The sequence below is a fragment of the Grammomys surdaster genome, unplaced genomic scaffold (genome assembly GCF_004785775.1).
Source record: "Grammomys surdaster isolate TR1022 unplaced genomic scaffold, NIH_TR_1.0 125863, whole genome shotgun sequence".
In the NCBI taxonomy this organism is placed as follows: domain Eukaryota; kingdom Metazoa; phylum Chordata; class Mammalia; order Rodentia; family Muridae; genus Grammomys; species Grammomys surdaster.
The window spans coordinates 3,353,694-3,366,500 of NW_021620689.1; the positions used below are offsets into that span (position 1 = coordinate 3,353,694).

At 41.1% G+C, this 12,807-nt stretch overlaps 1 protein-coding gene across 3 annotated transcripts in view; it reads left to right on the forward strand.

The window, feature by feature from the left end:
- The window catches only part of Macf1 (microtubule actin crosslinking factor 1), a 211,707-nt gene that overhangs the window by 131,920 nt on the left and 66,980 nt on the right, over positions 1–12,807 (forward strand). For all 3 annotated transcript variants that reach the window (XM_028790128.1, XM_028790130.1, XM_028790129.1), the window contains one exon: positions 972–2,443. In XM_028790128.1, the coding sequence (XP_028645961.1) occupies positions 972–2,443 (1,472 nt within the window). The remainder of the gene's footprint in view (positions 1–971; positions 2,444–12,807) is intronic.

Sequence of the window (12,807 nt, forward strand, 5' to 3'; positions counted from 1 at the left end):
GCACATCCGTATCCCCACCCCATGATTGCAAACTTAGAGTCTATTTTGGAATTTTTAAGATTTTTAAAAATTTTTATCATTTGCTTACATGTAGTCTCTACAGAGGCCAAGAAGAGGGTATCTAATCCCTTGGGAGGAGAGTTACAAGGACTTGGGAGAAGCCATGTTGGTGCTAGAAACCAAACATGGGTCTGTTCTCTCCAAGAGTAGTAGTATTCAGTGCTCTTAACTGCTCAGCCATCTCTCCGCTTTTTGTTTTATTTTGTTTTGGGTTTTGTTGTTGTTGTTTTGGCTTTTCAAGATAGGCGTTTTTTGTATAACAGCCCTGGTTTTTCTAGAACTTAATTTGTAGATCAGACTGGCCTTGAACTCACAGAGATCAGTCTGCCTCTGCCTCTGGAGTTCTGGGGTTAAAGGCATGTGCCATCATACACGCCCTCCTCCCCCTTTTTTTTTAAACAAAAAAAAATTGTTATAAATTTGTTCCTCTTCTGGAAATGATATGGCTTTCAGGGGTTGGTTGGTTGGTTGGTTGGTTTGGTTTATTTTTTTAATTTTTATTTCCTATGCATTGGTGGTGTTTTACCTGCATGTATGTCTATGTGAGGAGAGGGTGGAACTAGAACTCCCCTGAAGCTGGAGCTACAGACAGTCTTGAGGTCTTGTGGTCACTGGGAATTTAACCTGAGTCCTCTGGAAGAGCAGCCACTGCTTTTAACCACTGAGCCATCTCTCCAGCCTCACTTTCAGTTTTTATTGGCTTAAATGTGTCAGGTCATGTTACATGGTTGATCAGAGGATTGAGTCAGATACAATGTATATAATATGAGCCTGATTTCGTTCTTATTTTTATGGCAGATTCTCAATTATTATTTGTTTCTTATTCTTAAGATTAGACCATACACTGTTAGCAAACATTTTAAATCCCATGTTCAGGCTTGATTGATTTTAATTTCATTTTCTTATGTCAGCTGACCGCATGAATAGACTCCAGGCAGCTCTTGCCAGCACCCAGCAATTCCAGCAAATGTTTGATGAGCTGAGGACCTGGTTAGATGAAAAACAAAGCCAGCAAGCAAAAAGCTGCCCAATTTCTGCAAAATTGGAACGGCTCCAATCTCAGCTACAAGAGAATGAAGAGTTTCAGAAGAACCTTAATCAACACAGTGGTTCCTATGAAGTGATTGTGGCTGAGGGGGAGTCTCTGCTGCTTTCTGTGCCCCCTGGAGAAGAGAAAAAGACTTTACAAAACCAACTGGTTGAACTCAAAAGCCACTGGGAAGATCTTAGTAAAAAAACTGCAGACAGACAGTCTAGGCTCAAGGACTGTCTGCAGAAAGCTCAGAAGTATCAGTGGCATGTGGAAGACCTTGTTCCCTGGATAGAAGATTGCAAGTCTAAGATGTCTGAATTGCAGGTTACCCTGGATCCAGTGCAACTAGAGTCCAGCCTCTTAAGGTCAAAGGCTATGCTGAGTGAGGCAGAGAAGCGTCGCTCCCTGCTGGAAATACTGAATAGTGCTGCTGACATTCTGATCAATTCCTCAGAAATAGATGAAGATGAGATCCGAGATGAGAAGGCTGGACTCAACCAGAACATGGATGCCATTACCGAGGAGCTACAGGCTAAAACGGGCTCTCTAGAAGAAATGACTCAGAGGCTCAAGGAGTTCCAGGAAAGCTTTAAGAATATTGAAAAGAAAGTTGAAGGAGCCAAACACCAGCTTGAAATCTTTGATGCCCTGGGCTCTCAAGCCTGTAGTAACAAGAATCTGGAGAAGCTAAAGGCTCAGCAAGAAGTGCTGCAGGCCTTGGAACCTCAGGTTGACTACCTAAGGAACTTCACTCAGGGGCTCGTAGAAGACGCTCCAGATGGATCTGATGCTTCCCCACTTGTGCATCAAGCAGAGGTTGCACAGCAGGAGTTCTTAGAAGTGAAGCAAAGAGTGAATAGCAGCTGCTTGACCATGGAAAACAAGCTAGAGGGGATTGGGCAGTTCCACTGTCGAGTTCGAGAAATGTTTTCTCAACTGGCTGACTTGGATGATGAGCTAGATGGCATGGGAGCCATTGGTAGAGACACAGATAGCCTCCAGTCACAAATTGAGGATGTACGACTATTCCTCAACAAAATCCAAGCCCTCCGGTTTGACATAGAGGACTCTGAGGCAGAGTGTCGAAAAATGTTGGAGGAAGAGGGGACTTTAGACTTACTGGGTCTCAAGAGGGAGCTAGAAGCCCTTAACAAGCAGTGTGGTAAACTGACAGAGCGAGGGAAAGCTCGCCAGGAGCAACTAGAGCTGACACTGGGCCGGGTAGAGGACTTCTATAGGAAACTGAAAGCGCTCAATGATGCTGCCACAGCTGCAGAGGAGGGAGAAGCACTTCAGTGGATTGTGGGAACTGAAGTGGATGTCATCAACCAGCAGCTAGCAGATTTTAAAGTAAGTTTTGCCCTCCTTTTTTTATTTCCTTTTTCTCTATAATGCTTAGATTTTAGATAATCATTTGAGAGTCCGTCTTTTTCACTTGAGTCTGGTTTCTTACTCTTCCTTCCATTACTACCAAAACACAGTGCATAGAGTCTAAGAGTCTCTTAGATTTCTGGGAATTGAACTCAGGACCTCTGGAGGAGCAGCGGTGCTAAGCCGTCTCTCCAGTGAGTCTCTTAGATTTCTAAGACGGCTTTGAACATTTTTCTGTTGTGGTTTCCTTCTGTCTTTATAGCCAATTAAGGATATGATAGAAAGCCTTGTCTTTTAGTCTAAGAATCTCTTCATGAGTTCTTAAACTTTCAAAGGAACGGATTTGGTAACTTCAGTGAAGGTGTTCATGGTCCTGTTTCTGAGACTGAGCTATAAGCCTTCTCCTGAAATGTTAATTCTGTACACATTTCAGAGAAACTTTGTTGATATATAATGAAATAATGTAAGGTTTTCATGAATTATTAAGTGAAACATTGAATCAAAGAAATATCTGATTTGCAACAAGCAGGCTTTGACTCCTAAGACTCCCTCAACTATAAATTCCTTGCCTATAGGAGTTTGGGAAGTCTTAATTGCAAAATGTTTAGTCCTTTACCATAGTTACATTTTCTGGTACTGAGATTTTGTGAGTCTAAATCAAAACAATAGGAAGTGATCAAATGGCTAGACTCCAAAGTGTTGGTTTGCTGGTCAAGTGCTTATGTACTGGGTCTTGGCTCTCACTGTGAGCCTATGCTCAAGAGTTGCTGTAATTACAAATGCCCCAAATGCCTCACTATGCTGGTATACCCTTCATGGCACATGGAATGGGTTTGGTATAATATATGTTGTTCTACATTCTATCACCAAAGCTAATTATTTCCACAGATAACACTCCTTATGGGAATATAAAATGAGGGCGTGGTAGCACACACCTAAAGTCTTAGCTCTTACCATTGCAAGTTCTCATACAGCCTATATAGTAAGACCTTATCTCAAAAGGGAGAAAGGGGCTACTGGCACTAAAGCAGAGGCACACTGACCCTGGGAGGTTATAACAGTATAGACCAGATTCCAGTGTGATATAGGCAAAAACCACATTTGGAGATAGTATAATTTGTAGCTACAAAAGATCATCATATTTGAGAAAATGAGATAAACAAATCTGTGAAAATTGTGTTAGGCACGGTGGCACATGAGTGTAATCATAGCACATGGGAGGCTACGGTTGGGAGATCATGAGTTCAAGGCCAATCTGGCCTATATAAGTAAGACCTTGTTTCAAAAGCAAGCAAAAAGCATTAAATACAGATTTAATATCAAGAGGATCCCAAAGCATTAAATACACATTTAATGTCAAAAGGAGCCCATGGAGGGCACAAGCTGTGTTTGGATTTGATAAGTCTTTTTTCCCTTGGTTTAGAACAGTGATTCTCAACCTTCCTAAAGCTACAACCTCTTAATAAAGTTCTTCATATGTGGTGACCCCCCTAAACCATAACATTATTTTTGTTGCTACTTTATAACTTTAATTTTGTCACTGTTACGAATTATGAGGTAAATATCTGATATGCAGATGGTCCTGGGCAACCCCTGTAAAAGGGTCATTTAGACACTCCAAGGAGTCACGACCCACAGATTGAGAACTACTGGTTTAGAGAGATGTTCTGGATTTTGATGAAACGGGAAGATTCACTGGGTGAACTTTATGTCTAGAGTGTTAGTTCCCTCAGAATGCTCAGAGTTCAGTAGCTACTTAGCTGTCACCAGCTAGCTTCGTTGTGTTCTAAGAATAAGCTCCTACCACCCAATATTATGGTTATAAAGGCTGGAGTCAGTCAGCTGGGTTTTGGCAGGTGTTTATCTACAGGCTGTGGATGTTGACAAGGCAAGCCCAGAAGTGAAGGGGAAGTCAATATGTACTTACTATAAAATGGTCAGTACCTCCTACCCTTCCTCAAGGTCGATGGGTAAGTCAGAGTCCAGTTCACTAAATTTCCTAATTGGGAGGAATTTTTTTTTTTTTTTTTTTGGTTTGGTTTGGCCTCCTCCCAGCAGAGGACTTTGGTCAGGAGGGAGGGACAGTCTCTTGGCTGCAGTCTTGGGAAATGAAAACAATGAGAGACAAGCTTTCAGTCAGTTGCCCAGCCCTCTAGGAGTTGCATAAAGGTCTTCTGGACCCATTCTAAGGACAGAGTCATGTTCGTGATGGGAGTAAGTGTTGAGTTTCTGGATTGATGTGCTGCAGTTCAGCAGTCAGCTAACCTTCCCTTGCTCCAGCAGCAGACCAGAGTGATACAGCATGACTCAGCTTTCACATGCAAAGCATTTTCAATAAGAAAACCAAATGAACATAAATATTAAGAGGCATTTTAGCCTTTTTTAATAGGATCACACTGGCCAGACGGTGGTGGCACACGCCTTTAATCCCAGCACTTGGGAGGCAGAGGCAGGCGGATTTCTGAGTTCGAGGCTAGCCTGGTCTACAGAGTGAGTTCCAGGACAGCCAGGGCTGCACAGAGAAACCCTGTCTCGAAAAACAAAAACAAAATAATAGGATCACACTTTAGCACAGAATCTAAGAAAAGATAAGAATCTGTGAGGCAGCCACAGACCATGCTTTGACCTGACTAACTCTGTGGGGAAGGGGCAGATTGTCCACTCTGTGGAGCTCCTCCAGGCTGACTTGGGACTGCAGTACTGATAAACCATAGAGTTGCAATTAGTCTATGGGGAAACTAAAAGTTACTATTCCTAGGAAAGGTTTTCCTTTCACCACCTTCGCAGAATTTGTAGAATCTGGTTGGCTAGTGAGTATCATTTAGACACCAAGAGAAGAGGCCTTTCCGTTCTAAGCAGGTAAAGTCCTCAGCCATTTTGCATTGGGACGTTCACCAGGGCTCCTTCTGTGTTACTTTCTGTGGGAAATAGAAAGGAAGAGGCTTTTCCAGAAATCATGACTGTGGAGCATGTTTTCAGAAAATATGAGAAGATGTTAGCTAATCTTTTCAGGAAGTTCCCTTTCTGAGGAAAGGGAATTGCGTATGTCTAATAAGAAAGGAGGGACCTTTGTTTATAGCAGTGAAACTTGAGCCAAAGAATTCTCCTAGTGTGACCTTCCTGGGAAGAGTGGGGTGTGGGGGGGACAACAACAACAACAAAAAAAAAAACCTACTGAATCTGGTGATTAACAAGAGTCTTTCCTTGTTTTGAAATTGTCTGTAGATTTTGTCAAACATTGAGATCATTCTGAGCCTTTACTCCACCTCTCTTTTGCACCCCTGTTCCCCCAACAACAGTCCTGCTTGACTCCAGCCCCTACCTCAAGTGCTGGGATTGCAGGCTTCCATGCCTCCCTTTATGGAGTGCTAGAGAATGGGACCAGGGCTTTGTGCACGCTAGGCAAGTAGTCCACCTAATGAACTACCCCACCAGCCCCCAGACTCTTTCTTTCTTGTTTTAGAGTCTGGCTGGTGGGATGGAGGTGCAGCAGCAGACGTCCTAACTCAGTGGTCCTCACCTTCCTGAGGCTGCGACCCTTTAATACAGCTCCTCATGCTGTGCTGACCCCAACCATAGAATTACTTTCTTTCTACTTCATAACTGTCATTTTGTTACTGTTGTGAATCATAATGTAAATATCTGCTATGTGGCCCTTGTGAAAGGGTCCTTTGACCCCCACAAAAGAGTTGCAACCCACAGGTTGAGAGCTACTATCCTGACATGAGCTGAGCAGAGTTTAGGGTCTGTGATACTTGCAGCTTTTCTGACAGAGTTGGATAGCCTTCTAGCAAAGCAGAGCAAGAAGCTTTTTAGTCACAGTCCTTTGCTTCCCGACCCCTCGGGTAATGAAGTTTAGGCAGCCTCTTATGTGCACAGATGAAAACCCTTGGGTGATGGGTCCAGTGTGGTGCTGAAAAACTGCCAATTTGCACAGATACTTTTTCATTCCTTTCACCATAGTACAAAGGCATTATCAGCCCATCCAAGGTTTGCCAGTTAGTACGCCTGTGAATGAGTCACTAGTGAAAAGACAAACGAGGTCAGAATTATCTACCTGCCTTAGGAGAGAAGGGAAAACAAACCAGAGAAAACCTGTCTGTTGATGGAGGTGTAGATACCCCTTTTAAAGCAGCCAGTAGGAGGTATACTCCACCCTCATGCCTCCTCCCTGGGCTAGTGATAACTGAACCTTGGCCTATTTTGAGTTTTTTTTTTTGGTTTTGTTTTTATTTTTATTTTTCTCAACAAGGCTACTCCAGTGGCAGCTGGGGTCCAAAGGAAGAAAATACCCTAAATTGGCATTCTCACCTTCAGCTTGTTAACATTTTAAGTTGGGTTGTTTTTTATTGTGGGGAGCTGTCTTGTTAATTGGAGAGTGTTGAGCAGCATCACGGACCTGTGTGTACTAGCAAGAGTAACTTCCCAGTTGTAAGAACCAGTGTCTCCTGATATTCCCAAAGGTCTCCGGGAGGCAGCGATGGCCTCTTGTAGAACAACTGCTCTGGGAGAACACTGCCACATTTAGGATAGGTACAAGCTTTTTAAGTTACTTGTTGTATTACAGGTAGTGTCCTGCTAATCTGAGTATGACTGTGTGTATTAGCAGCACTGCTTCTAAGTGAGCCTGTCTTTAGACCATCTCTGGAGCCTTTGTTTTTCTGGTGACAAATCTATACCTGGTTGAAGAATGTCTTGGACACTTTCCCTGGCATAGGAGACTTGTATATAAACAGTGGTTGATGCAGGTGATTAGCTGATGATGCATTTCCAAAGAGAAGAGGAACTTCCTATGTAGAAATACTTCAGGGAGCTTCCTTGTCCTGTGTCTTTAAGGGGAGATTACAGAATGTCAGTTGTTCTCTGGAGCCAACCCAAAATTTGGCTGCTGGTATTTGTAACCCTTATGTGTCTACCCTCCACTGCCTCACCCCCTAGAATTCCAATGCACTGTGATAATCCTCTCCACCCCCCACTACCAACTGAGTGAGGAGGAGGCAAAGAAACTTTTTGCATTATGTCAAACTTTTTCTAGTTCGCTTTTTAAAGTATTGCCCCCAGACAAAGAACTACAGACAACTAAGGATTACTGAGAGAAAGAGAAATAGTCTTCCTTAATTGGTGACCCAATATTAAATGGTCAGCCCTGAAAACACATATACAAGTAACATTTTAAAGACTGAGCAGGTTGTATTTATATATTTAATAATGAATGTGTATGTGTGTTTCTGTGTATATGTCTGTATATGTCTCTCTTTCTCTCTCTGTTTGTGTGTGTGTGTGTGTGTGTGTGTGTGTGTGTAGCCACACACATATACAAATAACAACTACTAAAGATAAAGAGGCCATGAATTTGAAAGAGCAAGGCTAAGGGTCTGAGGTAGGAAATGATCTAATTATATTATAATCTTAAGAATTAAAAGCTAGCCAGGCGGTGGTGGCGCACGCCTTTAATCCCAGCACTTGGGAGGCAGAGGCAGGCGGATTTCTGAGTTCGAGAGTTCGAGGCTAGCCTGGTCTACAGAGTGAGTTCCAGGACAGCCAGGGCTACACAGAAAAACCCTGTCTCGAAAAACCAAACCAAAAAAAATAAAAAGAAAGAAAGAAAGGAAGGAAGGAAGGAAGGAAGGAAGGAAGGAAGGAAGGAAGGAAGGAAGGAATAATGTTACTTAGCTGGGCATAGTGTCACAAACTTTTAATCCCAGCACTTGGGAGACAGAGGCAGGTAGATCTCTGCAAGTTCAGGACAGCCTGGTCTACAGAATGAGTTTCTAGGACAGCTAGGGCTATATAGAGAAACCCTCTGGCAGGTTGAGTTTAAGAGAAAAAACAAAACAAACTTTCTCAATGGAGTTGGAGAGAGACTCAGTAGTTAAGAGCTTTCTGTCCTTCAGAGGGCATAAGTTCAGTTCCCCAGCACCCCCAGTGCTCACCACCACTGGTAACCAACTATAGACCTAGGAGAGCCTCTGGCTTCTGAGAGCTCTGTACTCACATGTATAAACCCACACAGGGACTTATACACAGAATTTAAAAATACTTAAAAATAACCTACCCAAGCAACATACAAATAAACTTTTACATAAAACTGAAAGGTGAATTGGTGTAAAATTCATACTATGCTCTGGTTCTTACACAGAGCACTTTTGCTCCTTGGAGACAGTTAGCAGTGTCCAAAAACATTGTTCTTTTTCTTCTTTTCTTTCTTTCCTTGTCTTTTCTTCTTTTTATAGACAGGATCTGACTGAGTAGCCCTGCCTAGCCTCAAACTCGAAGATGTTTGTATACCTATCTCTTGTGTTCTGAATGTTATCATTGATAGGGTCGCTGCTAATAGTATCTAGTGATTGCTGCTGACTATGCTAAAATACATGGGAAAATCCCTTACAATGAAAGTTACACAACTGTCTTTTAGAAAGATAGCAGTTGTTTTTTTACCTTCCTTCAGATTCCACATTATGTTTGAATTATCGGATGAAACCATTTGGGAACACTGCATAGAGAAGCTTATGTGGCTTCCCTCAGTGTTTTTGGAAAAAATAGTTAAGAAATAGGGTTGTTTCCTTGAGGATTTCTAAGGTCAGAAACTTTGGGACTTATCTGACTCAGTGGCTAAAGAATTTTCTTGTGCTTCACCAGTCCCTGCCCCACCCTGCCACAAAGTTACTGCTGTGGACATCAATCAGCTGTGTATCTCAGGCTACTTCCTGTAGGGTGTGTTGTGGAATGGCATCAGCGCCTGCACCAGATGGGAGTGCTGGCCTCTGTGTCATTTTATCAATCTCAACAGTTGGAACAAAGGATTCTCTGTTAGGAGAATCTGTTAGGAGAAAGGGAGCTGGTGCAGTTGGACAGTCCATGTACACACAAGGTTCCCACAGAGAAGGGAGACATAGATTATTCTGTAGCCTTCTAAAACAAGGGTTTCCAAGGTAGGTTTCCTGAGCATCTGTCTTCACCCTAGTTTTGGCAGTGCTTCTTATTCTTCCAAATTAATGCATGAGCCAGCTGACCTGATGAATTAAGTGGTGGCATCCTTCAAAATTGATCTATTTCTTTGTCCCAGTCTTCAGTCTTTTTCTTTAGTCTTTGACTAAGTACTTGAGATCGCCACTGTTTTTCTAGTCTTGTTTCTGATATAGTCCTGCACTCCAGTTATTTACCTGAGTCATACCTAATACATCTGAACTATTATATTTCTTTCTAGTCTTCATTTGAAGGCATAGCTCAAGTCCCATCTTGTTATAAAGTATTCCTGGCCTCTCCAACTTACTCCTCCTGATCATTTAAATCAGTTAACTCACTGTAACTCATTTGGTCTTATTAACTAATACCAAATGTAGATACTTTGTGGTTATATTATTTTTCCAACAAAACTCTTTAGGCTTTTCATTTGAAGAGAAGTGAATATTTAACTGATTAGGTGGATGTTCTTTATTTCTCATAAGCCACATGAACCTCTAGGATTCAAAATGGTATCTGGGCATGGTGGCATGCACCTGTAATCCCTATATTCAGGATGCTGAGGAAGGAGAACTGTGAATTTGTGGACAGTGTGGGCCATATATGAGACTATGTCTCAAAACACATACAACCAATATGCTGTCTACTCTGCAAGACTTGAGTCTTTTAAGTCTTATAAGACTTATAGTCTTACACTTGCTTCCTTTCTTTTCTGCTGGTTAGCATGTGTTAAGAACATGTGATCTCACTTCAGTACTAACAAAACAGCAAAAAGAAGGGGAAAAAATTGCTATCCCCTATACACATTAAGAAAGCCAGATTCTCAAAGTCTTGTATAGTTACTGATCACTTTATAGTCATTATCATTTGTATAATTAATTGCCAATTAATGAGAGTCTTCATAGTTAATTTAGTCCTGTATAGTGGAGGAGTGTAAGGGGGTCGTATCCACATTCAAGTCAGAGATATGCAACTTTAAATCCTGTTATCATTTACAAAGTGAGTGACCGTGAAGAAAATTACTTTGGCAATTAAAACGTATACAGCAAAACATTCTTTTGAAGATCTGGTGAGAATTAATGAAATTTTATGGAAAAAATATAGACTAATATTAATATCCTTTTTTAAAAGCAGTTTTTCTGGACATGGTAGTACAGGTCTTTAATCTCAGCCCTTGGGAGGCAGAGGCAGGTGACTAAGTTCAAGGCCAAGCTTGGTCTACATAGAGAGTTCCAAGACAGCCAGAACGATAGAGAGAGATCCTGTTTCAAAAAAAAAAAGGAAGGAAGGAAGGAAGGAAGGAAGGACCTAAAGGGGCAAAAAAGATTTATCCAGAAATACATATTGGAATATTGTGAAATCTTTTAGAGAGGGTCTTACTAAGTAATACTGGCTGTCCTGGAACTCACTAAGTAAACCAAGGCTGCCTTCAAACCAAGATCTTCCTGTCTCTGCCTCATTGGTAATAGGAAGAAATATGCATACACCTGCAGCTGCTGCCAGCTCCTTTTCATTTTAAATTCTATTTCTTTTATGTGGCTATATGTGGATTCACATGTGCCACAGTATTCTTGTGGAAGACAACTTGCAGTAATTAGTTCTCTCTTTCTTCCATGTTGGTCTTGGGATTCATTTGAGCCAGCTTCCATTCCCCATTTATTTTTCTTTTTTTGAAAGAGGTTCTGTATAGCCCTCTTTATCTTGTGGGGACTGGAATTACAGGTATGAGCCACCATGTCAAGCAGACTATTGTAAATCTTTTTACTAAGAAGGTGTTCAGTAACTGGGAGTTTTGTTTAGTTACTTGCCTAGCATGCATGAAACCTTATGTTCAACCCCCAGTACTGCCTAAACTGGGCCTGGTGACACACACTTGTAATCTTAACACTTGGGAGGTGGAGGTATCATAGGAAGCTGCGGTCAAGGGAAGCCTGAGCTACATTGAATTTAAAAACAAACAGCTTTGCTTCTTTGTGTCTAGAAATGGTCATTTTCTAGATCTGGCATAAAGCCAAGCATTAGATTTCATTAGCTCTTCTTTTTTATTTTTACGATTTATCTGTTTATTATACAGTATTCTGCCTACATATATGCCTGCATACCAGATCTCATTATAGATGGTAGTCAGTCACCATATGGTTTCTGAGAACTGAACTCAGGACCTCTGAAAAAGCAGTCAGTGCTCTCAACCTCTGAGCCATCTCCAGCCCAGACCTTTGTCTTGAGAGGGAGAGGGATGAGAGAGAAAGAGAGATTGAAAAGAAAAATTAGTTTATGGTGCTAATGAAACTAGCTGATGAACAGTCAGACTTCATGAACAGTTTTTGTAGGGACTGTGTATAGGACTTATTTGTAGCCATAGAGTAGCAATATCTAGGCAAGTTAAAGACTTAGGCCATGGTACCTTAATACAACTTTTAACACATACCTATACACATACTTTATTTATGTAGAAGCTCCTAGCCAGCAAGTTTCCTAAAACCATTTGGACTTTAGCTTTTGCGCTCTATAAGTCGATATTATTTTCAAATCATTAATCCGAATTAGCCAGACACATTACAGCTCAGTGACTTCCCTAGCCACTCAGTTGCTCATCAGCTCAGCTTTAATGATCTCAGAGTCCTTGGCCTAATTAACTTTAGCTTTCATCATATACCACATTATCTTCCTCTGCTGCCATACAGTGAATGACAACTACTAAGTCAGCATCTTTAAGAGAGACAAGTCTTAATATTAATTAGCCTTTAATTAAAACATCAAAGTGTAAAAGGAAAAACCACCAGCTTTGTTTTAGAGATGATTATTTAAAATATATATATAATTCAACTCTCTTCTGTCTCAACCTAGACTGAGATGTTTTTACAAGAAATCTTTATTTATAGTTTCAGTAAACAGAAGCTTCTAATATGGTCTAATATGTGCATATATGATCCAAAGGAAGAAGGTGTGAATTTAAGGAACTAAAGGAAGGTTGATCCTACTTGAATTCATGTGTCATTAAGCAAACCATCTAAGATCTGTCATTTTACAGTTAATTCCCAAAAGATGAGCTTTTCTTTCTTTCTTCCTTTCTTTCTTCCTTTCTTTCTTTCTTTCTTTCTCTCTCTCTTTCTTTCTCTCTCTCTTTCTTTCTCTCTCTTTCTTTCTCTTTCTCCCTCCCTCCTTCCCTCTTTCTTTCTCTCTCTCTTTCCTTCTTTCTTTCTCTTTCTTCCTTCCTTTCTTTCTTTCTTTCTTTCTTTCTGTCTCTCTCTCTCTCTTTCTTTCTCTTTCTCCCTCCCTCCTTCCCTCTTTCTTTCTCTCTCTCTTTCCTTCTTTCTCTCTCTTTCTTCCTTCCTTTCTTTCTTTCTTTCTTTCTTTCTTTCTTTCTTTCTTTCTTTCTT